The sequence below is a fragment of the Corvus moneduloides genome, chromosome 23 (genome assembly GCF_009650955.1).
Source record: "Corvus moneduloides isolate bCorMon1 chromosome 23, bCorMon1.pri, whole genome shotgun sequence".
Lineage (NCBI taxonomy): Eukaryota > Metazoa > Chordata > Aves > Passeriformes > Corvidae > Corvus > Corvus moneduloides.
The window spans coordinates 5,624,922-5,651,461 of record NC_045498.1 but is presented as its reverse complement, the minus strand read 5'-3'; the positions used below and the strand labels follow the sequence as shown (position 1 = coordinate 5,651,461).

The 26,540-nt window shown below is 59.4% G+C and overlaps 4 protein-coding genes across 15 annotated transcripts in view; 1 reads left to right on the top strand and 3 right to left on the bottom strand.

Moving 5' to 3' along the window:
* The window catches only part of MACF1 (microtubule actin crosslinking factor 1), a 139,762-nt gene extending 136,219 nt beyond the window's left edge, over positions 1-3,543 (bottom strand). For 4 of the 8 annotated variants that reach the window (XM_032132015.1, XM_032132036.1, XM_032132033.1 and 1 more), the window contains exon 1: positions 1,916-2,180. In XM_032132015.1, the coding sequence (XP_031987906.1) occupies positions 1,916-2,135 (220 nt within the window). In that variant the 5' untranslated portion in view covers positions 2,136-2,180. Of the gene's footprint in view, positions 1-1,915; positions 2,190-3,475 lie in introns of those variants that run through there. The other 4 variants (XM_032132032.1, XM_032132035.1, XM_032132023.1 and 1 more) reach the window with 3 other exon arrangements.
* A 5,192-nt stretch (positions 3,544-8,735) lies between these two features.
* On the bottom strand, positions 8,736-9,985 carry NDUFS5 (NADH:ubiquinone oxidoreductase subunit S5). The gene is made up of 2 exons (XM_032132622.1): positions 9,658-9,985; positions 8,736-8,957 (listed from the first exon to the last, which is right to left on the bottom strand). Exons 1-2 carry the CDS (start codon positions 9,871-9,873, stop codon positions 8,859-8,861), a joined length of 315 nt encoding a protein of 104 aa, XP_031988513.1. The 5' UTR covers positions 9,874-9,985; the 3' UTR covers positions 8,736-8,858.
* Positions 9,986-11,552: 1,567 nt separating this feature from the next.
* Positions 11,553-18,233, bottom strand: AZIN2 (antizyme inhibitor 2). Of its 5 annotated transcripts, XM_032132621.1 has the most exons (11): positions 16,794-16,974; positions 16,526-16,639; positions 15,280-15,454; positions 15,031-15,204; positions 14,207-14,379; positions 13,655-13,786; positions 13,195-13,360; positions 12,942-13,104; positions 12,757-12,869; positions 12,352-12,566; positions 11,553-12,032 (listed from the first exon to the last, which is right to left on the bottom strand). In XM_032132621.1, the coding sequence occupies exons 3-11, from the start codon at positions 15,376-15,378 to the stop codon at positions 11,891-11,893; spliced, it is 1,377 nt and encodes a 458-aa protein (XP_031988512.1). In that variant the 5' UTR covers positions 15,379-15,454; positions 16,526-16,639; positions 16,794-16,974; the 3' UTR covers positions 11,553-11,890. The 5 variants fall into 5 exon arrangements, with proteins under 5 accessions (XP_031988512.1, XP_031988509.1, XP_031988507.1 ...); XM_032132618.1 differs by lacking the exon at positions 16,794-16,974 and adding an exon at positions 17,220-18,233 and having other exon boundaries at positions 12,757-13,104; XM_032132616.1 differs by lacking the exon at positions 16,794-16,974 and adding an exon at positions 17,109-17,201 and having other exon boundaries at positions 12,757-13,104.
* A 425-nt stretch (positions 18,234-18,658) lies between these two features.
* AK2 (adenylate kinase 2) lies at positions 18,659-25,712 on the top strand. Its single transcript, XM_032132074.1, has 7 exons — positions 18,659-18,802; positions 19,231-19,356; positions 21,167-21,277; positions 21,380-21,474; positions 22,059-22,131; positions 22,713-22,908; positions 24,891-25,712. Exons 1-7 carry the CDS (start codon positions 18,689-18,691, stop codon positions 24,896-24,898), a joined length of 723 nt encoding a protein of 240 aa, XP_031987965.1. The 5' UTR covers positions 18,659-18,688; the 3' UTR covers positions 24,899-25,712.
* The last annotated feature ends 828 nt before the right edge of the window (positions 25,713-26,540 follow it).

The following is a 26,540-nucleotide window of genomic DNA, read 5'->3' as shown; positions in this document are numbered from 1 at the left end:
CTCTGCCAGATCTGTGGTGGGTACAGGATGGGGCTCCCCAACCCCAAATGATGCTCAGCTCAGTCCCCAGGCCCTGGTGCCCCTTCCTGGGGATCCCAAGAAGCCAAAGCCCCATCCCCCTCCCCGGGCACACTGAGAGGTGCCAGCTGCCCCAGGGCACATTCCTCAGGCCACCATCCCTGGTGCCAAGCCTGATCCCAGGGGGAAGAGGCACTGGGGCGGCCAGCGCCCCACAGACATTCCTGCTGAATAATGCAAGGATCCCAATCAATATTTCAGCTCATTTTCAAACTTGGTGACACAAAACTGTCTCCCAACTCTTCTTTTTTTTTTTTTTCCCCAGCTCAGCACTGTCTCACTGCACCTCCCGAGTTATTTTTAATGGGGAATCTGCATGAGACCGAATTTTGTGACATCCTCCTGCCTTTCATCACGGCCTGGATACAGCCAGAGTGACAACAAGCACTCGGCATCCTGGGCAGGAACGGAGCTGGGGAATGGCCGGGCCTTGGCAGGATCCATCCCTGGGGTGTGGGAGGATGGGGATTTGGGGTCCATGAGAAAGTGGTGGATATGGCAGGATCCTGGTACCCCTCATCTCCCAGCCCCAGGGATTTGGGATTTGGGGCAGGGCCAGCCGCACCCTGCACATTTGCCTATCCCAGCCCCAGACGGTGCATTCTCAAGAACCATCATTTGAATCAACTGGTTCTTCCAGCCCCAAGATTCCCGGGATGGCACAGCAGCACCGCGGCACGGCCGGATCCACACGCAGCCCCGTGCCACGGGGCAGGCAGAGAGGGAGGGAGGGAAGGAGAAGCACCCACAGCCACCCCTGGCCTGGTGGCACCTGCCCCTGTGCCAGGTGCTGTCCCCGCTCCCCAGTGCTCCCAGTTTGTGTCCCCACAGCGCTTGGGCTGGTTCAGTCATCGACTGGGGGCTGGGCAGAGTGGACGCCTCGGCCACCCTTGTGCCCACCCCACCAGTGAGATTAAAGCCCAGCCCCGGGTTTCTCTTGGAGCAACAGCCAGGGACAGCCAGGCCAGGGCTCCGCGGGGGTCCCTCAGCACGGCCCCGAATCCCCAAATCCCCGTTTGCTCCAGCAGGGGCAGATCAAAGGCGCCCGGAGCGCCGGGAGATGTGGACAGACCCTGGCAGACGCAGATCAAAGCCCTTGGTGGCCGTTTGGCCCCAGTGAAGAACCAAATCCCGGCTCTGGTGCCTGGAGCCACCGCCCTGAGCTAATTCCCCCATCCTCCCTCCCCGGCCATCCCGGAGCGGGGTCCCCACCACCCCTCTGAGCCGGCGCTTGGAGAAGGCGCCATCGGCCAAGGTGGGTCCATCCCTGTCTTTGTTTCTGCTTCCCGCTCCTGTTCCTTCCCCCGAGCTGTGACTGGGTCAGCAGCACAGCAGGCAAAGGGACACACGGGGCAGTGTCCCCTCCACACGGGGACACCAGCATGTCCTAATGACCACAGCCATGGAGCTGCTGATGGGCGCCACAAAGGACCAGCCCCAGCTCCATCACCCGGGCGGGGAATCCCAAACCTCCCCGGGCAAATTCCTCCCCGGAGTTCAGCCAAGGGCGTTGTTGCACCAAGGAGCCATTCGGTCCTTAATTAAGCATTTTAATGGCACCCAACCCGAAAGCTGGAGGTGCCCAGTCATCCCTTAACCCCGGTGCTGAGGGTATGAACCGCCCGGGCGAGCCTGGAGTGGACAAAGCCACGGCAGACACAAGCCACCACCCTGGTCCTCAGCCACCAAAGCCACATCCATCCCTCCCCTCCTCTCACCATCCATCCCCAGGCTCCCTGAGGAGCAGTGGGGTACCGGGATGACCCCAAGAGCATCTCAGCCACCGCGGGGGAGCGCAGAGAATCCCCGGGGGGGGACCAACAAGGCGCTGCCTTACCTGCGACCCTGACGACAGCCCTCTCGGCCGGGTCCAGCACCGAATCCTGGCTCTTCCTCTTCCTCTGCTCATGGAGGGGTAAATTCCAGGGCAAGGTGTCCCCGGGGGGGCAGGGGGAGAGGCTGCCCGAGCGCTCGCTGCGGTAGGAGCGCTCGCTCCGGCACGACCGCTCGCTCCGGCACGAGCGCTCGCTGAGGGTCTCCTCGTCGGAGGACGACATGGCCCAGGCCACGGGCAGGAGGGCGGGCAGGACGTCGCCGCAGGCAGCAGCACCCTGGAGAAGGAGCAAACAGCGCGTGACACCGGGCCAGCAGCCGCGGGGCCCTCCCCGCCACAGGTGCTGGGGGTGGTGGAGAAGGGATCATCCACCATGGATGTCTCTGCTCTCTCGGCCAGGTGAATCAGCCCTCCTGGAGGTTCTAAAGGCTGCCTTAGTTCCCCCCTTGCTGGCATTCCCAGGGGTGGGGACAGTGGCACGGCTGTTCCTCTACCAGCAAAGCTCACACCGGCATCCTCCAGCTCACTCCCACAAAGCCAAGTCCAACCTTTTGGGCTCGATTTCTTTGTGCTCAGTACAAGAAGGAGCATCAGCTCGGCTCTGCCCTTTGTACCTGCAGGTTTTTCCCCTCTGAGAACGGGGACGGCTTTAAAACTCCTATTAATCATGGCAGGGGAAGATGGTAGGGCTTTCTGGAGCACGCCGGGAGTGAGCTGTGCTGCGTACACACGCTGGGCAAATAAGCACCTTGCATGAGACATATTTAAAATAAATCTTATTGTGTCCTCTAGCATGGCCAGGAAAAATGCCTGAGACTCCTACAACCGATGTGCCGCGGCGCAGGAGCCGCCTCCATCACGCCGAGCCTTTCCTTATTCCCATCATTTAATCAGCAAAACAGGAACAAAGAGACCCAAAAAAACATTGAAAGAAACGGAGAAAGGATTCCATGAGTCATTCACCCCCCATTGAAAAGCTGCGAAAAAATGAATCGCGGCCCAAAACCGCGGCTCCCCCGGCAGCCCCGAGGGGCTCAGCCCGCGCCCTGCTTTTGGGGGACCCAGGGCGTGTGGCTGGGGGGGCTGCGGGGCAGGGTGGGGTTCGGAGCCCAGGCAGAGGCAGAGCCGGGGGCTGCGGGGGCTGGACCCGGCTTTGCGGCGCGGGCGGGGGGGCAGCAGGTGCGGGAGGCAGCGGGGTGCGGGCACGGCTCTGCGGGGGCACTCGGGGCCGCTGTGGCCCCCCCGAGTCCTGCTCCCACCTGGTCCTACCTCCCCCCCTCCCCCCGGCACCCGCCGGTGTCCGCAGTTCCAGCCCGGCCCCGGCGGCTGCTGCCCCCCTTTCCTGGTCCATCCCCATCGCCACCCGCCGCCCTTCCGCGCTCCATCCCCGCTGCATCCCTGCGTCCTGCCCTTCCCGCTTCATCCCCCGCTCATCTCCCGCTCTGACCCTGCGCTTTCCCGCTCCATCCCCGGCGCTTCCCCGCTCCATCCGCGGCCCATCCCCGCTCCATCCGCCGCCCTTCCCCGGTCCCTCCCCGGTGCGCAACCCCCGGCCCGGCTCACCCTGCGCCGGCGCTCCGGTTCCGACTCGGCGCGGGCAGGACGCGGCGCTCCGGTGCCGGCCCGGCCCCGCCGTGCGCTCCCGGTCCGGCCGCTCCCGGCCCCGCCGTGCGCTCCCGCCGCCGCGGCGCCTCCCCCGGCCCGGCCCGGCCCTGCCCACCGGGCGGCGGGGAGCGGCGGGGGGGTCCCGGCCGCCTCCCGCCCCGCGCAGCCCCGGGACCGGCCCCGCCGCCCCCCCCAGCGCCGGCACAACCGGCACCTCCACCCCGGGCACCCCCGGGCCTGCCCCGGGCAGTCCCCTCGGGGCTCCCACCCTGCGCCCCCCCAACCTGCCCGTGCTCCTCAGGGCACCCCAGCGCCTGCTGCCTCCCCACCCTGCACCCCCATTGCACAGGGGGTCCCCCCAAACCAGCCAACAGCTCCCCACACCCTACAGAGCCTCCCCGGCATCCTCCCAGCATCCCCCTTCCATCCTCATCCTCCGGATCCCCCCAGGCCCCGGGTAATTAGAGCACCCATCGATCGGGGACCGGGGCCAGCAGCCGCAGCACATCGCGGGGGACACGAGCAGGGTGCGGGGGACAGGCACGGCAAGGTCTGGGAGTGCCGTGAGCTGCCCAGGGCCTCACCTGCGGGGCAGCCGGGCATCCCAGCCGCAGCCGAACGTGTCCCAGCGCCAGCCGCGGCGCGGGCAGGGACACCAGGAGCAGCCCGAAGGGGTGGCGGAGCTGCAGGACAGCCCCAGCCGCCTGGCAGGAGTGAAGCAGGATAAACCGCTCCGGCTGACGGCAGATCCAGCCGCCCCGCACCGACGGCGGCGTCCAACGAGCAGCAGCAGCTCCGTGCCACGGCCCCGGGCCAGCGCGGCTGCTCCCGCGGCGCCGCACGCGGCCCGGCCAAGCCCGGCGCCCCAGTCCCCCCGGGGTCTCGGCGCACCCGAGTGCCCCGTGGGCATCTCTCCCCCGCCGGTTTTCAGATCTCATCCCAACACCTCTGCTTCCCGGTGCCTGTTTTCCTGAGTACTCGCAGCGAGGGGGTGGGACGCGGTGGAGGACACACGGCGTGGGGTGTGGTGACACCCGCTCGTGGACGCTTTGGGACGTGGCTGGAGAGGAGCACGTGTTGCCCTGCGGCCCTGCCCGGTCGGGTCCAGGGATGGGGAGGAAGCACTTGGCCAAAACCCGCCCGGGTGCGGATGCACCCGTGGGGTGACCCCACAGATGCAGGGACAAGGCCTCGAAGACACGAGCTCCAGCTGGGAATGAGGCTGGGAGTTCCGGGGACCCGGGAACCCTCATGTGCTGCAGCCAGGCCAGACTGGTGCTGCAGAACTGGGGCAGCCTGAAGGGTGTACTGGAAAAGGGTGCGCTTGTGGGCTGGCACCAGTCCCGCCACCCCAATGACAGGCGACAGTGACAGGCCCATCACCGTGGTGCCAGCCCTGCCACCCTGACGCTGCTTTCTGTGCAAGTCCCTCACCCTTGCAGGGTCCGTACTGGACACTGATGGATAAATGCACTCAAGTCGGGGAGGGGCTGTGGTTCCCCACCATTACGAGGGACCCCAAACCCCGTGAGAGCTGTGGAGCAGGGAAGGCTCATCCCAGCAGAGCCCGCGGCCCCAGACGCGCTGGGAGGAGGGAAGCCCTGGAGAGCCAGACGCTGCCGCAGCGCCATTCCCAAAGCTCCCGGACGGGTTGGGCGGCTCAGCCTCGTGTCTGCAGAGCTGCCGGCCCTGAGAGCCCGGCCGCGGCCAGCCCGGCCCCTGGCACACGTGGGGTGATGCTGTGACACCCTCGGTCAGCCCTGCTCCCAGCCGTGGTGACCGGGCACCGCTCGCCCTCGGGACACCACCCAGGGTTCACGGCTCGGCCGCCTGCGGGAAGCCCGGTGCCGGCTGCAGGGTGACGCGTGTCTTTGTCACCCCGTGTCGCCAGCCGGCCTCCAGCCTCCTCCCTCACGGTGCTCTCCCAGCCCGTTCCAGCCGTGCTGAATCCCGGAGGAGCGCGGGTGGCTGGGAGACGGCGCCTGTTCCAGCCTGCGTGGATCTCACACCCGGAACGCGCTTCCCGAAATCCCTCGCAGCGCCGGGAGGTGCTGGAATATTTGTGCTGCGAATCTGGGTTAGGATCGTGCGTTGTTTTGCCTACGTGGAGACAGGGAAGCGTTATTTCAGGAGGAAGGGGGAGGCAGGTTCTCCCTGAATCATTTCATCTCCCTGCTCCTGCGCTGCTCAGCAGGACCCTGGGGACCCCTGGGAGTGCCGAGACCTTGGGCATCCACAGGGATGCAGGGAAATGTCTCCTGGTGCAAATCAGGCAGGACCCAGCTCTGCCCCAGAAGTGTCCCCTCTCCCTCATTAAAACCTCTGCCCAAGGCCAGGGCTGAAAACTGCCTTTTCCCTCAACTTTTGATAAATTATTCATCTCCCGAGAGTTGTTTATTCCCCCTCTGCAGATGATGCACGGCACATCCAGGGCTGTGGGAGCTGCAGGAGGTGGGGGCTCACCGCAACCTCAGACCCCAGGTCCCACTCCTGGGGGTTCAGGGTTGCAGAAAAAGGGAATGAGGGGCTGGGAGGAGGGATGGTGCTCTGCCCTCACCAGCTCCTGCCCAGCCAAGGCCGTGCTGATGGCAGGAGCAGCTCCCCATGGAGATCTCCCACCCCATCCCAGCCTCGGTGCCTCCCACCCAGCCGGGACGTGGCATCACCCCATGCCAAAAAAGCGACAAAAAAGGCAAAGAGCAAAATATAAATTTGGAACTACTACAGGCTGGAAATGGATCCTGTTCAGGGCTCCGTGGTGAACCACACTGTGGAACTGAGGATGCTCCAAATCCCTTTGCCCAGGGGAACTCGGTCAGGAGCATCGGATCCATTTTCGATCCCTGCTGCTCAGCCAGAGCCTCGGCCTCGCTCTCCTCCCCGCAGAGCCGGGAGGTGTTGTTTTTATCCCTCCATGAATTTGATCGTTTTCATCAGGTCTTTGATTATTCCCTTTATTGGCCGAAATTCCTGACAGAGCTTTTAACTGCAGCAAATGGATCCTCCCGGCTCCGGCCGCTCCCCGCACGCCCTTGGCTGCGATAACGGCGGAGCAATTAGATTTTGAGCGGATCTAAAGAGCCACTCGGGAGCCAGGGGTGTTGGGATGAGTCACTCTCCACACCAGCGAGCTGCCAGGCTTTTTGCTGAGCCTGGTTTTTTCCCCCTCCTCTCCCTGGAAAAGCAACCCTTCCCAATCAAAACATTGGTTGGGGTTTTTTTTTCTCCCAAACCAGCAATTCCCGTGCTGCTGCGTGGCTCCCAGTGCCACCAGCCGTCACATCCAGCTTGGGAGGAGGTTGTGATGCCACCAAGGTAAGGACTGGCAAAGCCTCCACCAGAAGAGTCATTCCCAAAGCCTTCTCTGCATTCCCAGTGCCTCCAGAGTGCACATCTCTTTGGGAAAGGGAAGGATAATTGATAATAATTAATCATCATCCATAATGAGCGATTGCAAGTGCGGAGGTTCATGAAGATTTGACCTCCTGGCTGGCCCCGCTGCCCAAATTTCCATCCATGGGTGAAGCCCAGGGACTGACCCGGGGAACTGCGCTGCGGTTTGGTGAGGAATCAGCTCCTGGAGTAGCTCGGCCCTGCTCAGCACTTTCTGGATGTTCCATGTGGGTCCCTGCATCCCCCATCCACACAGTCCCATCCCATCCTCTCCCTCACTCCTCCTCCTCCCCAAATTCCCCCGGGATAACAATTTACTGGGGATAAACAACTCCGATGTCTCCCACGGCACCGCTCCATTTCCATCCTTTATTTGTTCTGGCAGCTCCGCAGCCTCCCCAGTCCCTTTCCACATGAAACCATTCCCATTTGCTCATGTGGCTCCCATATTTTCCCTGTGTTTCCCTCCTCAGAGCTCCCCCTTGCCCACTCTTACAGCTGGAATGCTGAGATCCATTGAGCACCGATATCCTGATGTTGGTTTTCCTCTGCTCAAGCTCATCACCACCAGAGTTCTCATATTTAAAGCACCCAACAGAACCCCTGAAGATTATCAGCCTCCCATCATTTACTGCAAGGACAGCCAGGAATCACACCAGGATCCAGCCAGGATGGGCTCTTGGGTCAATTACTGCTGCCATGGGCGGGAAACAGGAGAAAAATAGAAAAACTGATGGAAAAAGATTCTGAAAAAGGACATTATTTCTGGAATTATCTAAAATAGAGAGAACACAGCGGATCAGCAGTGCCAAACAAAGGCAGACACAGGGAAGAGCCAGTCCTGGGCTGTGGATTTGAACCCAGACCGGGAATTTGGAGCTCTCCAGTGCCACCCTCCCCCAGTGCCTGCCCCTGCCAGGGAGAACGGTGGCTCCAGCCCCGGCCGTGAGTCAGCCGGAGCGCAGGGAATCCATCTGGGCTGGAGCAGCAGATCCATCTGGGCTTGGGGGAAGGGAGAAACCTCCAGGCAGTGCTTGGGAAGGCTGCTTTGGGGGGAGCTGAGGGATGAGGAGCAGCAGCAATCTCAGGAGAAGGTCAAACCCTGCTGGGAGGGCTCCTGAGAGAAGTGAAATCCAGGGAAGTGCTTCTTTTCAGGGCACTTTGCTCAAAGGGGAAACAGCAGAGCTCTGCTGGTTCAGATCCCTGCCCTGGACACCCTGGGACGGCTCAGAGCCCCAAAACCACAGCACCCAGCTATGATCCCTCGTATCCAAGGGCACAGCAATCCCAGGAGTCAGGGCTCCATGAGACTCTTCTCCAGGAGAGATCCCGTGCCTCAGGAGCAGGCAGGGCAGGGGTCCCAGCCAGGAGAGCCTGGAATGTCCCTCCTGTCACATCCCTGCTCCCGGAGGTCACGCTGGGCTCAGCCTTTGTCATCCCAGCAGGGGGATTTGCCAGGATCAGGAACCTCACAGGCTCCACCTGCATGAAAGATCCAGCATTAACTCCACCAGCAGCAGGATTAAAAAACAGGGATTAAAGCACAGAGCTTCCAGGGACTCACCTGCTTCAGTGCTGCTTCAAAACAGAGAGAATTTGGAGGAAATGGAAGGAAAAACTCTCGTTGGGGAGGGACAAACCCCATGGCCATGCCAGGGACTCCATGGATCCCGCTGGCACACGGGATTTCAAAGCCCCCAGTGAGGAAATCTGCCTCCCACACACTGAAAAGGCAGGAGAGATCCCGAATCCATCCACTTCCACTCCGAATCCGTGTGGAAACGAGCTGGTTTCCCCCCCAAAAAAGACAAGACAGAGCCAAGGAGACATTCCAAAGGGATATTTACTGCCCCAGCGATGCCCGACCTGAGGTGGGTTCCCCTTCAGCCACAGCACGGCCCCGCCCCCTGCCCCGTGGGGTTTCTTCCAAGAGGAATTCCAGTGGGAATCACGGCCTGGGCTCGTCCTTGTCCATGCGGGGGGGTGTGTACTTCCCTTCTTTGATCATCTTGTCCCGCTGCTCCAGGATGGTCCGGAGCCGTTTAGCCTGGCAGGGACACAGAGGGGGGGCTCAGGGATCCCTCAGGGGGTCCCCAAGGCAGGTCCTGGCAGCCCCATAGATGTGGAAGCCACACTAAGCCTGCCCTGGGGTTCCTCACTCCAGTTTGAGGCACTTCTCAAAGACTTTGAGGCTTTCAGGATGTTGTAACACGTTGTGTACCGATGAGATTTGGGTTTCCAGCCCAATTTTCTGACCAAGATTTTGTCCTGGATGTGGATGCTGCTGGAGAAGGGCTGGGGGCAGGGAGAAAGATCTGCTCCGCGCTGCCCGGCTGACCCAAAACACGGAAGGGTTTGGTTGGGAGGGAACTAAAATGCCATCCAGCCCCACCCCCATGGGCAGGGACACCTTCCACCAACCAGGCTGCTCCAACCTGCCATGGAACGCTTGCAGGAATGGGGCAGCCACAGCTGCTCCGGGCTCCTGCAGCCACCGCAGCCCTCGGGGAAGCGGCTGCTGCGGGGCCAGACCCCTTCCTCACACTGAGAACGACCAGGCAGCGCTCCCACCCTGGGCTGGAGCCCCCAGACCTTCCCCAGGACCCTCTGCACCCTCTCCCCAGCCTGACCCAGCACCTGGAGCGCCCGGACCTGGTGCCCCCCCTTTATCAGGACCCTCCAGACCCCCGCGCCCCCCGTGCCCCCGCTCGCCCCAAGGCCCCGCGGTGCTCCCCCCGCTCACCCACCAGCTTGGTGCGCTTCATGCACTCCATGAAATCCTCGTACTCGAGCTGACACTCGCGGCGGGCGCGGGTCTGGCCCAGCCCGTGCCCGCACTCCACCCACTCGCGCTCGAAGGCGTGGCAGGCCGCGGCCTGGCGCTGCGGCTGCGGCATGCTCTGCCGCAGCAGCCAGCTGTCCACATCGATGCCCAGCTGCTTCTGCAGGCCCCAGAACGGCATGGCTGCGCGCCTGTCGCGACACGGCCGCTGTCGCGCCGCCGACACCGCCGCCCCCCCTCACGGGCCCGCCGCCGTCCTTCACCGGCCTTTCGCGACGCGCCCGCCGTCAAGCGCAACCGCCGTCGCGGCACCGCGCCGCGCTTTGCGGCTGGGCGGAGCCAGGGAGAGGAGCGCCACGAGCGGCCCCGCCTGCGCTGTAGCGCCCCTGGCGGAGCGGAGGACTCGCGGAACGCCGCGCCCCAGCGCCCCCTGGCGGCCACAGCGCTCGAGGCTCTCCCAGTGCTCCCAGTGTCACCCCAGTGTCCTCCCAGTGTCCTCCCAGTACTCCCAGTGTCCCCCCAGTGTCCCCCCAGTGTCCCCACAGTGTCCCCACAGTGTCCCCCCAGTGCTCCCAGTGTCCCCACAGTGTCCCCACAGTGCCCCTGTGTCCTCCCAGTACTCTCAGTGTCCCCCCAGTGTCCTCCCAGTGTCCCCCCAGTGCCCCCCAGTGTCCCCCCAGTGTCCCCACAGTGTCCCCCCAGTGCTCCCAGTGTCCCCACAGTGTCCCCACAGTGCCCCTGTGTCCTCCCAGTACTCTCAGTGTCCCCCCAGTGTCCTCCCAGTGTCCCCCCAGTGCCCCCCAGTGCTCCCCAGTGTCCCCACAGTGTCCCCCCAGTGCTCCCAGTGTCCCCACAGTGTCCCCACAGTGCCCCTGTGTCCTCCCAGTACTCTCAGTGTCCCCCCAGTGTCCTCCCAGTGTCCCCCCAGTGTCCCCCAGTGCTCCCAGTGACCCCCCAGTGCCCTCCCAGTACTCCCAGTGTCCCCACAGTGTCCCCCCAGTGACATCCCAGTGTCCCCCCAGTGTCCCCCAGTGCTCCCAGTGTCCCCCCAGTGTCCCCCCAGTGTCCTCCCAGTGCCCCAGTGTCCTCCCAGTGTCCTCCAAGTGCCCCAGTGTCCTCCCAGTGTCCTCCAAGTGCCCCAGTGTTCTCCCAGTGTTCTCCCAATGCTCCCAGTGCCCCAGTGTCCTCCCAGTGTTCTCCCAGTGCTCCAAGTATGCTCGTCCCAGAGTCCTTCCAGTGCTCTGAGTCCCCAAACCTGGACATTAAGGGAGATCTGACCAACGCACACCCCCAGCACTCCCAGTGCCTCCACCTCAGCGTCACCCAGTATCCCCCAGTGTCCCATTACTCCTGATGCATCCCATTCCCATGAGCCAGGGTCCTCCCAGTGCCTCCCAGTTCTCTCAGTTTCCCCCCCCACCCCCTTTCTCCCAGTGGCTCCCAGTTCTCCCAGTCCCTGGCCTTCAGGCTGTCACAGGGGCTGCACCCAGGGCAGGAGCCTTCGTGAGGGCTGACGAGGAGCCAGGGAGGTGCCACAAGGCCTGGGTTTTCCTCCCACAAAACCTAAACCCATCCCCTATTTCCACACTCCCCCCAAAATCCCAGGGGTCCCTCTGGATGCCTGAACAGCACCCAAGGTTTGGGTGAATGGCCCCACCCTCCCTAACGAGCAAAGCCTCATTAAATGCTGATTGCAGAGGGATTCTGCACCACCTCGGGCGCAGGGCGGGGAGGAAGAGCCGGGGGCTTCCTCAGCCAAGCCCTGAAGCCAACGCTGGGCTAGCAATTACCACCACCACCCTTAAAAGCAGAGCCCAAACCTGCTGAGCCCCTGGGGAAGGCACACGCACACCGCACGAGCTGGAGGAGCAGGATTTATGGAGCAGGATTCACTTCCAAGTCCGTGAGAGCGGAGAGGGGCGATGCCAGAGGCAGGATGGCACCTTCCCCCTCCCTGGCACTGCCATGGGATCCTTTCCCCCTCTGGCACCACCACAGGACCTCTCCCTTCTGGTACTGCCATGGGATATTTCCCACCATGGCATTGCTGGAGGATCTTTATCCCTCCAGTACCACTGTGGCACCTTTTCCCCCGGCGCTGCCGAGGGATTTTTCCCACCCTGATACAATTATGGGACATTTCCCCTGCCAGTACCACCACAGGACCTTTCCCAGCGTGGCTCCTTCCCCAGCAGAGCTCAGATGATGCCGGCAGGAGCGAAGACAGGGGTGACACAAAGTGTCTCTGCCATCTCCCAGCCGCAGGACAGAGGGGTGCAGAGGCTCTCACGGTCGTCTTCTGTCTGGGGTGGCTTTTCCTGGAAGAGCTGGACGGCTTTCCTGCAAATGGAGACACCTGAGGGGGAGCCAGGGGAAGGAGCAGCCCTCTGGGAATGGGAAGGGGACAATCCAGGGCTCTTGTGTCCCCCAGAACAGCCAGAGGTGAGCTGCCTGTGGCTTCTCCAGCGAAAAAACTGGCTCAAGTTTGAGAATATTAAAAAAGTCGGATTTTTGCCTCCGAGGCCATGATTTTACCCTGAATTTCCAGGTTCTGTGATTCAGATTTCACCCTCTCCCTCGGGCCCAGAGCCCAGGTGGAGGAGAAGCCAGCACCTCCCCCAGGATCCAGCCCTGCCCTCTCACCCTCCCCATCTCTTACCAGGCCATGCGGGACATGGCGTAGGTGACCTGCGGCTGGGGACACCCGGTGAGCAGGGACGATGTTGTGATGCTGTAGGCTCCCATGTTCCCAAAAACCAGCCAGTCCCCCACGTGCAGCTGGGGCAGCTGCAGCCCGTCAGCGATGCGATCCTCGCCGTGCCCCGGGGGGCCCCGCAGGCTGCTGCTGTGCCAGGGGTGCTCTGGGCAGGGTCTCTGGCAGGTGAAAACCACGCAGCAGACACAGGGATGAGGATGTCCCAGTGTCACAGTGACCCCCCAGCAGCCCATGGACTGGCTACAGCGTGCCCATGCTCTGCTCCCCTGTGGCATGGGGTGGGCTGAGGTGATGCCAGCCAACGTGAGGGACATCCTGGGCTGTCCCCAAGGTAGGTGAGCCCCTCACCTTGTGCAGCCAAGGCCTGGGGCAGGGGCTGTCGAACAGGAGGCAGCTGAAGGCGCCGTAGATGCCGTCGCTGAGGTGATACACGAGGCTCTTCCTGCTGCTACACTCTTCCTCTGCAGCGGAGCAGGGACGGGGCTCAGGGGGGCTCGGGGACACGGGGGGACACATCCCGCTGTCACACCTACCGTCAGAGCCAGGCTGCTCCATGGGAATCTCCTCCAAGGCAGTGATGCTGACAGCCAAGGTGAAGGCTGAGGTGACATAGTAGCGCCCAGGCCTGGCAACCACGTCCACCCCACAGCCCTCGGGGAAGTACAGATCCAGGGCGGAGTTTATCACGGCAGAGATCTGTGTGGGAAGGAGAAGCAGCGTCCTCTTGGTTAGCTCGGAACTCTGCAGGGAGCTGGGGAGAGCTTCCAGCCTCGGGCAAGTTTGTACCTCTTCGAGAGGGGCTCTGGTGTCCTCGGTGCCGGGGAAGCCGCCCCCGATGTCCAGGAGGTGCATTCGGAATCCCAGCTCTGTGGCCACGTCAAACACCAGCTGTGCTGTGGCCACGGCCTGGGTGAAGGTCTGGGGCTCCAGGCCACGGCTCCCAAGGTGGAAGCTGAGGGCACAGACCCCGTTTCGGCAGGGTTTGATCGTCCCCAGAGAGCAGAGGGAACACAGCACTGGGGGCAGCTTCCCATTCACCATCCCAAACCAGACCCACAGAGCCTTTCTTAGGGTCAAACCTGCCCCAATTTGGTGCCAACAAGCTCATCCCAACAGCAAATCCCTGCCTTCACCTCACTCCTAAGCAGAGCAGCTGGAGCACTGCATTGTTCCAGCAGGGCAGAGCTCTCCAGGTGCCGATCCAGGGGGGCTGAGCACCCTACAGAGGAAGGCCCATGTGCTGTACCTGATGCCAACAACCTCCACAGCCTGTTCCTTCGCCATCTCCAGCAGGTGCCGGCAGGATTTCAGCGTGGTCCCGAAGGTCATGCTCGGGTGGGCAGAAGGGATGGAGTCAGCAGTGATCCCCAACAATATCCTGCACAACAAAGCCACACTGTGTTGTCTTGGAATCACAGAATCATGAAAGGAAAAGCCTTGGAGGGCTGGGAAAGCCCTCAAAGACCACTGAGTCCAAATATTAACCCCAACTCTTAACTCCAGCACTAAACCACGTCCCCGAGCACCACATCTACGAGTTTTTTGAATGCTTCCAGAGATGTTGGTTCCACCATTTCCCTGGGCAGCCTGCTCCACTGCCTGACCACCCTTTCACGATCAGATTTTTCCCCATATTCAATCTAAACCTCCCCTGGCACAGCTTGAGGCCGTTTCCTCTTGTCCTATCACCTGGGAGAAGAGACTGACACCCGCCTTCTACAGCCTCCTCTTGCACCCCACAGCCCCCTGGCCATCCCCTCCTCCAGCTCCCACTCCAGTGGCACTGCCAGACACCCACCTGGCACGGGGGTGGCTCCTGGCCACCTTGCTCAGCTCCACCTCGTTGTCGAAGGCCATCAGCCTCACCCCGTGGGTGGCCGCGTACCTGATGTGGGCGACCTGCTTGCAGGGGCTGCTGTAGAAGATCCTCTCAGCTGGGACCCCAATGCCTTGAACCCGACTGATCTCTGCCTGCAGGAAGAAGGGGACACGTGCAGCAGGTCCCCAGGACCTGGGTCTGGACCGGCCACCAGCTCTGGGTCTTGGCCAGGTTGCAGCGCCGAGGAGGGCAAAGCGCCAGCGTGGCAGCCTGGGCTTTTCCAGGGAAAAGCTAGCAGAGCTCAGAGGGATCACAGTGGACTTTGTCCTGGTGTGGACAGGTTGTGGCAAGGTGTTTAAAAACACCATGAGAACGGCAGAGGAAACAAGTGGGGTGAGCAGGCCTGGGGCTGACCCCTGGTCTGAGCTGGGACAACTCCTGCACTTTCTCCTCCTGGAAACACGTCCTATTTAATTACATAAAAGTGATTTAATCTTGGCTTCTCCCTGGAAATCTGGCTGTTGCAAATGACAAGCAGGAGGGAGCAAAGAGCTTTAGGCTCAGCCCTAAGGACACGGAGAGTTGGACAGCTGTGGCAGTGGCACCCCAGGGACAGGAATGTCGGCCAAAGGGAACAACACAGAGAGGACAAGGATTTCTGGGCTGTGTCAGGAGGGTTCTGACAGCAGAGGGAGACTCCTGCCCCTGTAAATGTCACCTAGAGCAGAGACTTAGGAAAGGAGGGTGAGCTCTGCCACTCGCCCACAAACATTTCCCCCAGAGCTGTCCTCCCACAGCCCTACCTTGTTGGCACAGGCGAATCCTGCCCCCAGCTCTGCCAGCAGCCGAATCACCCCTTCGCTGCCGTTGCATTTAACTGGGAAATAGGGCTTCACTCGGGGCAAGGCCTTCAGGAAACGCAGGTGTTTCTTGAAGATGTCCCCAAGGTCTGCCACGAAGAAGGCCTGCTGGTCGCTCTAGGGGACAGCTGGAGTGAGCAGCAGCTCCAGCAGTGCCTTTTCCAAAGGCAGCAGCAGAGCATCAGCCCTCACCTCTTGGCACAGCTCCCCCAGGAGGTTCTCCAGGAGGTCTCTGGTGGTGAAGCCTTCCTCCACCATCAGGAAATGGGATTCGTTCAGGTACCCGTTCATGGTGTGATGTTCAGGGTGTGATGATGCTCGTTTAAAGCCTCCTGGAGTAGGGGATGGATTCTAAGGATGAGACACACTGGGAAAAGAAAGGGAATATTAGAGGATGGGTCCAGAAGCTCCATCAGCAGGGACCACCCAGCCCGCAGCCAGGGGTGCCCCTGGGTAGAGCTCTGTGCTGCTCTGCTCCAAACCAGCGCCTCAGCAGAGCCCTGCTGTGGGTTACAGCATCTCCTCCGGGGGAGGAGACACATTTCTCTGCAGTTCAGAGCTCTGTTTTGGCACACAGCAGCCTTGTCTCCATCAGCAGGCACCAGCACAGCGAACAACAAAGCCAACTGCACCACAAAGAGGAGAGGTGCCTTTAGAGGCCAGGACAGGCCCCTTCACGCTCTGGAATGCAGCTGGATCTGCTGAGTGCTCAATGGGGCGAACATCCCTTATGGATTCCCAAAAGCTGAAGTCTTGTGGACATACTTTCCCAGTAGAAAACCCCAGCACAGGCTGCTCACTGACACCACCTCAGGACAGCCTGGATCCGTGCTGTGGGTCCTCTTTCACGGCTCTCCCACGACACAGGGTGTGGAACAAGGGGACAGTTGAGCAGCACGGAGTTTTCTGGCTCATCCTAGAAGATCTTTACCTTTGAGTTCACACCCTTAGCTTTAACAATCTCCTGCCCCGGATCCAGCCCGTCCCATAACCCAGGGAGCTGATGAGCTAGCAGGGAACATTTCCACTCCAATAATCCAGGTCTAGCCACAGGGCTCTTCCAGGAGCACAGTCTCTCTGATTTGAAGTGAGCAGGAGGCAGAGGTTTTGTTTCTCAGAGCTGCTCACCACCTCCTCCCCACACAGACCTCCTGACAGCATTCCAGGGGGGCACTGGGAGAAAGACCACACCGACCCCGGAGCAGCAGGATGTTGTAATGCATTGAGCAAGCACCACCAGCGAATTCCAGAGATGGGGAATGAGGTGAAAAAACATGTTTTGAAGCTCTTAGAGCTTCAAATTCAGGAAAGGAAAGCAATTCCTCCAGCTCTACCCTTCACCAAACAGCACCCAGCCCACCCTGGTCGGGCACAGAAGGGATGAAAGGGGTCATTCCTGTCGGAACACGTGCCCCAGCCTCGGACACCCCCTCCTTACCACCGTCCAGCTGTCCCTCCCAGGCGTCCTGGTGCACTGTCAGGGGTGCTCCCCGAGGAATGCCGAGCTCCCGCAGCAGCCCGAGGTGTAGCTGTGCCTGGAGGTCCGGGGTCTCTGGGCAGAAGCAGTGCGGGGGCTGAGAGAGGCACTGACAGCACCATGCCCTCCACCCCCATCCCCAAATCCAGCAACCACAGGCACTCTACAGCTCCCTCCTCACTGTGCCAGGCAAAACAGCTCCCTCACAGCTCCCCCAGAGCCCCCTTACCTCAGAAAGCATTTAAACAGATTCTGCCATGGGTCTCCCAAGAGAATGAACCAGCCCCAGGGCCGGCTGCTCGTCCTGCCCCGGCTCCTTGCCTGCCCCAAGCCCCTGCAGAGGATGAGGGGGCTCTGCACCCCTTCTCTGCCAGCACTGCCTCCCTGCTCTGCCTCCCAACCGCAACCATGACAACCAAATCCAGCCACCCCATTGGCTGAGCTGCCTCCGAGCATCCTTCATCCTTTTTGGAGAACGCTCCCCCTCCTCGCCCACCCTCTCCCAGGGCTGGGGCTGCCCCCAGCAGTCACCCCGGGCTCTCACCGGGTCCCCGCCGTGCCGGCAGCTCGTCCCCAGCCTGGCAGCCCGGCCCTGCTTCCCGCGGCTGCGCATCCTGAGCACGGGGACCCTCGCGGGGAAGAGAGCTCAAAATACCTCGGAAATGCTGCTGCCAGGGAAACCAGGCTTCCTGCAGATTAAAGGCTGAGTGGTGTTTGGCTGGGACTCTGGAGAGGGGGAGGTAGTGGGGAAGATGTCAGGGACTGATCCTGCCCTTGCTGAGCTGCTGCTGGTTTTGGGGGGTGCCCCAGCAGCAGATCCAGCCCTGCCATCCATGCAGATGCTCTGTCTGGTCTGCGAGACCTGTCTTTGCTGCTTTCATGCGCTTGGAAATGGTGCCACTGCTCCATCCCACACACAGGACGGGCTCAGCAGGGATTTTTTTAGTTCTTCTTGCTAAATTTGGAGGTCTCTCTCTGGTGTTGCTGAGGAGCCAATGTTCTGTCTGGGGAGGGGTAGCTGCCCCCACTGAGGGGGGAGTGAGAAGGACCAACTTAACCTGGGTTTCTGTATCCAACACTGTGGTCTTGGCTTTGCCACAGACTCTCCTGGCAACCAGGGCCAAGGCAGCTCTTGTCTGCTGTGAGATCCTGGCCTGTTTTCCTGGTGCTCTGGCCCATCACCAGCGCTGGACTGTGCTGTGTAGGATGTGGGGGCCACGCAGAGAGGCTGGGAGAACAGAGAGATGCAGAGCCCTGCAGTGCCAGTCCCTCCTGGATGTGCTGGGCAGTGTCGTGATGCACAGCTCACGCAGAGCAGGGCACTGAGCCCATCCCAGGCAGCGCCAGGGCCAGCACAGCTCAGAATCACAGAATCGATTAGGCTGGAAAAGATCTCTGAGATCACGAAGTCCAACTGTGACCGAACACCACAACTGGACCACGGCCCTAAGTGCCACATCCAGTCTTTCCTTAACACTTCCAGGGATGGTGACTCCACCACCTCCCTGGGCAGCCCGTTCCAATGTCCAATCTCCCCTCCTGTGAATAAATCCTCCTTAATGGCCAACCTAAACCTCCCCCTGCATAGCTTAAGACTGTGTCCTCTTGTCCTGTCACTAGTTGCCTGGGAGACAAGCCCTACCCCCACCTGGCTCCAAACTCCTTTCAGGTAGATGTAGAGAGTGATAAGGACACCCCTGAACCTCCTTTTCTCCTGGCTCAACCGCCCCAGCTCCCTCAGCCGCTCCTCATCAGCCTTGTACTCCAGCTCCGTTGCCCTTCTCTGGACATATTCCAGCAGCTCAATGTCCTTCTTGAACCGAGCGGCGCAGAACCGGACGCAGCACTCGAGGCGCGGCCTCACCGCGCCCAGAACCCGGGCACAGCCGGGCCCGAGCGCGGCGGCACCGAGCGCCCCACGTGGCGCCGCGAAGCCCCGCCCACCGCGGCTTGACCCCGCCCACTCCGGCGTTAACCCCGCCCACTTCAGCGGTAACCCCGCCCACTCACCGCAAAAGCTTGTATCTCATTTGCATACCCACCGCCCTCATCTGCATAACCCCGCCCACCCCGCGGTGTCCCCGCCCCACGAGGCGCGGGCCGGGCGCGCAGTCGGCGGCGGCCATGGCTCCGAGCGCGCAGGCGGGGGGCGGCCGCGGGCAGGTCCCGGCCGCGGGGATCCGGCACGGCATCCGCGCCGTGCTGCTGGGCCCGCCCGGCGCCGGCAAGGGCACGCAGGTGAGGGGGATGCGGGGGACTGTGCCGAGAGCGGCCGGCGGGATCGTCCCGCCCGGCCTTCCCCACGCCCGGCACCCGGCGTGTGACCCCCGCGAGGAGGGACGCGGCCGTCCGGCCTCCCGTTCGCCGCCGAGGGATCGGGGTGTGCGGTGTGTTCGTGCGGCCGCGGGCCTCCCCTCCGCCGGGGGCTCGGTCGTGTCCTGCCTCCAGGGGCCCGCTCGGCGGGGCTCTTTGTCCCGGATGCCTTTGTCCCGGACTAGGGCCGGCCGCGGGGAGCCGGTGCCTGGCCCTGCTCGCTGAGCGCCGGGGCTCTGTGCCGGGCCCTGCCACGTGCTGGTCGGTCAGCGACTGTCCCGCTGCCACGGGCCCCACCGGGGCGGGGATCCTCATCCTCCGAGGTCCGGTCTCACCTCTGTCCTCTTCCGCAGGCCCCGAAGCTGGCCGAGACCTACTGCGTGTGCCACTTGGCTACCGGCGACATGCTGCGGGCCATGGTGGCCTCGGGCTCCGAGCTGGGCAAGCGGCTCAAGGAGACGATGGATGCGGGGAAGCTGGTGGGTCGCGGGGAATGTGCTGGGAAGGGCTGGCAGCACGTGGAATGAGAGCAGACAAAATCCACCTCCTAATTAGAATTCTCCGTGGCAAAACTAATTAGTGTAGGAAGGCAGATTGCAGGGTGAAGGCAGATTGCAGGGTAAAGGTAGGGATGGGGTGGGGGCTTTCCTTGTTACCACCCTGCAGGAGAAGCATCCTATAAAAACTTCCTTCCTCTTCAAAATTACTATTTGCTTACCAGCAGCCTGTGGCCCTGGGTTGTTTTTATCGTTTAGGGGGTGTGGTCTGGCTGGCAATTTTCTGGCTCCTGAACACTGAGGTGACAGTGTATCCTTGGAGCTGCGGGATGTTACAGCCGTGTTTTGCGGCCCCTGTCTCTCTTCACGTGATACCTGAACTCCAGGTATCACTTCAGAGGGTTCATCTGCATCCCAGCTCTTGCATAAGCTCGATTCACCTGTAACTGTAAGGTGAAAAGAGACTTAAAGGTGTTGCTGTGGTAGTTACAGCAGCTGCTGTGTGAGAGAGACACTTTGGATCCCCAAGAAACACGAGTTAGAATCTCTGACATTCATTTTCTGAGGGTCTAATTATCTCATCCAAACGACTGAAATATCTCAGGGAAACTTGAGGGACCATAAATTGCAGTGACTTGCCCCAGTGTGGGGCAGATCTCGGGCATCACTGCGGCCACCATGGGCTCGTAACACCCCGGGGAGAATCTGCAGGCCCCAGATGGGGAGAGCAGCCTTATCTCACTTCTGCTCAGAGCTCATTGCAACACCGAGCCTGCAATACCCAGCTGGTTATGAAAGATAGGGACGTTATCAGGCCAGGCTGGTGGTATCTGCCACGTGTGTGCGTGTGGCAGCCAGCTCCAGGCTGCTCCACAGGTACATCCCGCAGCTCTGTGATAACTCAGCTGGGAACACGGCAGCATTTCGGCATGGGCTTTATGCTCAGGATCTCTTTTCTCCAAAGGGTGTAATCAGGAAGTCACAGAAGTGACTTTTTGCTTACCCCCTCTGCCTGCAGGGCTGTTGTTTGTGTGTTGTGACAGCCTGGTCCCAAATCCTGCTGGGTCCCAGCTGTGTGTGCTGGAGAAAGCAGCGCTGCTGAGGAGAGCTGCTCCCAAATAAACAGCCTTCCTTGGGGCTGCAGCACCTGTGAGTGCTGCAGTGTGGAAAAGGCACTAATCCCAGCGGTATGCCGAGATTGTTAGATGGGAAAAAACTACCCAGTGAAGCCAGAGCTTGTCAGCAACTATTGGGCCTTTACCTTCACACGAGGTTTATGGGAGTCAATGAGCAACTCGGCTGCTCTGCCCTTCCTGCCCAGGCCTGCCTTCCAAGGGGGATGTGTGGGTGAAGGTACAAAGTAACAGGAAATCAAGGTTATGTCGATATTTTGTATTGTGATTTGGTTTTTAAAAAAAATAACAATCTGAGGAGTTTGAGCTGACAGCGTTCCTTGCGATACAGCAGCCTTTGTAACAGTGAGGTTACAGTGCTGCTCCAAGTCCCTGCACGGGCTGGAGTGTCCCTGGAGTGAAATGTGGCACTGCCCATGTCCTGGTGTTGCAGGGAGTGCTTCCCTGATGTGGGCAGGTCTGAACAGGCAGCCTGAGCATTGACATGAATCATGGCATCACAGAATATCCTGAGTTAGAAGGGACACACAAGAATTACCGAGCCCAACCCTTGGCCTTGCGCAGGACAACCTCCAAAAATCCCACCCTGTGCACAAGGGCAGCTGCTGTGTGTAAATTCAGGGTGTCCTGCTGACCACAAACCTGTCTCCCCTCTGCAGGTGAGCGATGAGATGGTGGTGGAGCTGATTGAGAACAACCTGGACTCCCCTCCCTGCAAGAACGGGTTCCTCCTGGACGGCTTCCCCCGCACGGTGAAACAGGCAGAGATGGTACGTGGGCCCCTGCTCAGGGGTTGCTCCAGCACCTCCTTCCCTCAAAACCAGGGGTCCCTGCTCTCTCAGCCCCTCTGAGGTGGGTGTTTGCTGTTGCAGCTGGATGAGCTCCTGGAGAAAAGGAGAGAGAAGCTCGACTCCGTCATTGAGTTCAGCATTCCCGACTCCTTGCTGATCCGGAGGATCACTGGACGGTAATCCTTCCCTCCTAGTGCTCAGTGCACGGGCTGGGGTTTCCTAGTCTAAGGAACAGCATCCTAATTTCAGATCCCAGGTCGTCCTCATGGTGCTTAGGTCTGGCTGTGGTGCTGGTCTCTATTTCTGCCCTGATCCCTCGCCTCTTCCCCCATGCCTGGGCCAGCCTTGAGCAGAGCCCCTTCCTTGCCCTATAAATTAGGGATTTCTGTAGAAAATCTCAGCTCACCCTTTAAGTTCCTCCTCCTCCTCCAAAGCTATTATTGCTGCCTTACACAGGACGCTGAATACATTTGGGCACCAGCAAACTTCCTGCAGGGTCAGGAGTGTGTTCACTTGTGTTCTTGTTGTCCAGACCCCTTTCTCAGCAGAGCAGGAAGTAAAACTCCCCTTCTCCACCTCCCAGCGCAGCTGCTTTTCCAAACTGAAGAGGCCCTTGGTACAGAAATAACTGGAGAGAGTTTTCTTACAAGTGAAAGGCTGATGGTGTTGCTGTGGCAGATGTTTCTGTGCTGATGAGTGGCAGGTTCAGGAGACCTTGTCCTGACCGGGCTGCTTTGCTGACACTTCTTTTCTGTCTCAGGCTGATTCACCCAGCGAGTGGCCGCTCGTATCACGAGGAGTTCAGACCCCCGAAAGAGCACATGAAGGACGATGTATGTGAGCTCCCAAGGCCGCAGCTTACCTTGCTTTGGGTTTAGCTGATGCTTTGCAGTCTCTCCCTGGAAAAACTCATTTCTTTCCTTCTCTTGTACCTTCTTGTCCTGGCTTTCTGGGGAGCGTGGGGAACTGCTTGGGCAGCCTGAGCCGACGGCACTGCAAGGGAGCAAGGCCTGGAGGGATGGATGGATGGATGGATGGATGGATGAAGGGCATGGCCGTTCTGCAGAGCTGGCCCAGGCTCTGCCAGCCTCAGAACTTGTTGGACTCTGTCCACAGCTCAAGTTGCGGTGGGTTGTGACTGCTTTCCATCCTGGGGAGCAGCTGTAGCTGGCGCCTGCTCTTGAGGCTCCTTTTAGCAAGCAGAGTGGTGTGTGGGGGAAAAGACCATGATGCTGAGCCCTTCTCTCTTCAGTGACTGCTCTGGGACTTGTTCTGGCTGCCCCGAGTTCGCTCCGTCTCCCCCGCAGACCTGGGGTCTCCTCTGCAGCTCCGCCTTCGAGGAGGGGAGCAGGGAGAGAAGTGGGGAGCATCCCAGGCTGCAGCCCGCTGGAGACTGTCCCCTTGCTTCTCCCAGGTCACTGGAGAGCCCCTGATCCGCCGCTCGGACGATAACGAAACGGCCCTGAAAACCCGGCTGAAGGCCTATCACACCCAGACCTCCCCCCTGGTGTCCTACTACAGCAAGCGAGGGATCCATACGGCCGTGGATGCCTCCCAGTCTCCCGACGTGGTGTTTGCCAGCATCCTGGCAGCCTTCACGAAAGCAACATGTAAAGACCTGGTTATGTTCATTTAGGGCTCTGTCCCAGAACGGGGCTCTGCTTTTTTTCCCCCTCTCTCTTTCCTCTGTCTCTGTCTCTCTGGGGTCAAGGAGGGTGAAGAGCTGAGCAGAGTAGAAGGGGAAGGCACGAGGTGGTGCAGCCCAAGGCAGGGCTGTGCTAATTCTGTAATTAAACGAGCTGTTAACGGTCTCTATCTCGCACTATGTGAACGTCAAGTCTGTGTGTGGATGTTGGGATTTTGGCCTCTAGAGGCCGCAGCGAGCCCAGGCTCCAGCTGCCCAAAATGGGCTCTGCGCTCCTTCGGGCCACAAAGCCTTTGTTTCATCCTAGAGATGCACCTCCCTGGAAGGAACTGTACTTCCAGCTCCTCCTGGCTACCCCCCAGGGGCCTAGGAGAAGGTTGGGGATAGGGGGGAAGGATTTCAGAGGAGATGTGAAGCTGCAGGATTGAAACGTGGTGTTGCTCTGTGTGTGTTGCTGTGGGAGCAGCCAGGGAGGGGCAGCCTGGCTCGGGGCTGGGTGACAACGTGTTCTTCTTGTATGTGTTTTATTCCCTGTGGGGTGGCAGGTTACCTGGGAGCACAGCTTGTCTTCCTGTTCTGCTGGCACTTGGCGGGGCAGAAAGAGGGGGTGGGAGGTTTCAACCTTTATTTACTTGTGGGATTTATAGCAAATTAGTGAGATGCTTCTTGCTCTTTTTAGTGTGAAATCTGTGGTCAGAGTCTGACGGTTACTGTGTGGCAGGTTGAGATGTCCTGAGGATCAGAAAAGGATTTGGGTTTTATCTCTTCACTCTTGTCTTGGTTTTGACCAAGGAGAGGAAGATGTGTTGAGCTTCTCCTGATCCCAAAGTCTAAATATAATAAAGCCTTATTGCAAAACAAATGATTTCTCAAGGCTCGAGAGACAGCGTTATTAACCACTGGCTCCATGTGCCCTTGAGCTAACGACCTTCGTTATGAGCTCATGGAAATGTTCCTGTTTCTTGAGCAAATCCAGCAGCTCTGTCAGGCTGTGTTTGAGGACACTGTGTGTGCTTAGTGCCTTGGCCTTTGCGGGGCATTGTGCTGCTGCGTGGTGACACTGCAGGGCTGGCACTGACCTTTGGCCATGAGGGATTCCAGCCCTTCCTAGAGGACCTTGCTGTAAATATGGATTGGCCCAGATGAAACTTTGTCCTTTGGCATTCCATGTGTGTTTACTGATTGAGTGTTACTGAGTATCCTCCTCTCTTTCTCTCTCGGGATGGCCCACTCCATCCTGTGCACTGAGCTGCTGTGGGCTCTGTGGCCAGAGCAGGTGTTTAATCCTCAGGAATCCCTTGCTCTTTTCCTTGATAATTTCTCTTCTGTCTCACAATCCCCTCTCTGTCCTCTCACATCCTTTCCAGGGACAGAACCTTTTCCCTTCCAGCAAACTGGAAATAACACTGGGAACCGAAAGCAGTTGACTTGTTGCTCTAGAAAGCACATGACTGAGGAGAAAGGCTTTGACAGTAAACAGGGCTGGTTTTGCCAGCAGCCTGTGGTCCCCTGGGATTCCCAGATGGGCCTTGCTCTGTCTCTGGCAGCCCCAGCACCTGGAGTTGGTGTGCTGGGAGGTCAGGATTTAGGATGGGACTGGTATGGTCCAGGGAGTGGGAAAGTGTGGGTTACAGCTGCCCCGGCACCTTGGTGACTAAAGAAGTTGTGTGGAAGCAGCTTTTATGTTGAGAGAGTCAAAGGGAGAGCTGCAGCCCCCTAAACTCTGCGAAGGGTTCCCAGCCAGTTGGCATTCCTGGATTTGGTCAAGGTTTTACTCTACAGCAAGAGCAAGATGTTCCCCCACTCTCCATGCCTTTCCTCCCTTGTGCTCACTTCACATCCAGCTCACCAGCCTTTTTTTTTTTTTTTTGCCATAAACCATGCTTAATTTTGTTTGTTTGTTTTTCCCTAAATGTTTTTTTTTCTCTCTGTTCCCATTTATTCCAGCTGAGTGACTCCATCAAGCAGATGAGACACCACCAAACGCTGCACACTCTGCTACATCACCCATTGCAGCCCTTCCCTGGGTGCAGGGGGGGGCGGCTGGGAGGGGGGGTATGATTGATGGGAGGGGGGGAAGGAGGTGGTAAACAAGGGGTTGGGGGGCTGATTTGGTTGGGTTTTGGTCGGATTTCTTATTTGGCAGAATCATTGTGAAGAGGAGACAGACTTCTCCGTAGAAATCATGTTTGTGGAGGCAAAACAATTGTGGAGAGGGGAAACGTCTCTCAGTGATCAGCTGCAGGTCCTTGACCTGTCAGAGGGTAGGGCTAGGAGCTATTCCAGGCTTCTCCAGGACTTTCAGGGCTTGTCTCATGGGCTCTTGGTACTCTGAGGCCACTGAAAGGTTTGCTGTGATTTTTTCCTAAAGTTGCTTCCTATCAGCGAGGACCAGAACGAACAAATGATTCATCGTGTCTGAAATGGAAAGGAAAAAGAGACTCCGTGGTCTTTTCCTGGAAGTTTTGTTTTTCTTGTTCTGCTGCATTCCTAAACCCTGGCATAGAGACTTCTCAAGGATTCTCTGCTGCTGAACAGAGGGGCTGTGGCTCTAGTCCAAACCTGCCTTACTTGGGAATGGGGTGGCTTTTCTGTGATCATGACCAAGCTGGAATTCACACAATGCTGAAGAAATGCAAAAGAGACTTTCTTAATTGCTTGCAAAAATAACACTTAATTGGGTTTGGTTTTTTTTGCATTTCTTTTTAGATCAAATGGTGCCTTGTCTAACCTCTGAATCAGTAATAAAATAACCCCTTTACATTTGTATCTGGTGCTGTGTCCTCTTTGACCTGCAGACAGCGTGGAGGATGAGGAGGCAGATGACAGCATCAACTAACAATTGAGCTGGGTGGATCCTGGGGCCTGATCCTATCTCAAGGATGTTCTGTGCAGCTGGAAATGTGGCTTGTAATTCCTTTTATCTCTTCTCCTTGCTGAGTGTGTCCAATGCTTTAGATCACCATAGCAATGGTGCTTTTTGCTGGTTCTCTCTCCTGTTTCTTCGTGTGTGAGGCTGAAAGCACCGAGCCCCTGTGTATCCTTTCTGTCCAGAGCTCCTTGCAGTATTTTAACTGATGTAATCCCTTTTTTTCCTCCTCCCTTTGCATCTCCAGTGTCTGGAGGAGCTGATGTTATTTCCTTCTCTCCTCCTGCAGCAACTGGAAGCCACATTATTGTGTCTTCTGCTTCTGCTCGTTTGCTTTCTGCCTTTCATACCTTGTGGCATCCCTCCCTCTCTCTAAATTCACAGGGAAAAGCCTGTCCTAACACAGGGAACGAGAGCATTTCCTGGCCTCCCTTTCTCCTGCCTGCACAGGGACCCTGACCCTCTGAGGTACCCCAGAGGAGGCTGTTCCTGATGGACTGATGGAGGGTTGTTGTTTATCCACAGTTCTTGCAGCCCTGCTTGTGTTCAGGCACCGTGGCCCAGCACCAGGAAGGGTTGGGTTGTGTGTACCCATTTCCTGCAGAAATTACAGGTTTTCCATCATAATTGGGCTTTCCTGCTCCTCCGCCATTCTGTCTCTGTGCTCAGGTGTTTTCATTACTTCTCTGTACCTCCCATTACCATTCCTGTGCCTCTCTGGCCTTTGT

Excerpts from the sequence above, each read along its gene's own strand:
- NDUFS5 (XM_032132622.1), bottom strand. The coding sequence starts at position 9,873 with ATGCCGTTCTGGGGCCTGCAGAAGCAGCTGGGCATCGATGTGGACAGC. Across the intron at positions 8,958-9,657 it reads GCATGAAGCGCACCAAGCTG|GCTAAACGGCTCCGGACCAT; the intron begins GTGGGTGAGCGG and ends TGTCCCTGCCAG.
- AZIN2 (XM_032132618.1), bottom strand. The coding sequence starts at position 15,378 with ATGAACGGGTACCTGAACGAATCCCATTTCCTGATGGTGGAGGAAGGC. Across the intron at positions 13,105-13,194 it reads CCAGAGCCCCTCTCGAAGAG|ATCTCTGCCGTGATAAACTC; the intron begins GTACAAACTTGC and ends CTTCCCACACAG. Across the intron at positions 12,567-12,756 it reads CCAGGCCTTGGCTGCACAAG|AGACCCTGCCCAGAGCACCC; the intron begins GTGAGGGGCTCA and ends TTCACCTGCCAG.
- AK2 (XM_032132074.1), top strand. The coding sequence starts at position 18,689 with ATGGCTCCGAGCGCGCAGGCGGGGGGCGGCCGCGGGCAGGTCCCGGCC. Across the intron at positions 19,357-21,166 it reads CGATGGATGCGGGGAAGCTG|GTGAGCGATGAGATGGTGGT; the intron begins GTGGGTCGCGGG and ends TCCCCTCTGCAG. Across the intron at positions 21,278-21,379 it reads CGGTGAAACAGGCAGAGATG|CTGGATGAGCTCCTGGAGAA; the intron begins GTACGTGGGCCC and ends TTGCTGTTGCAG.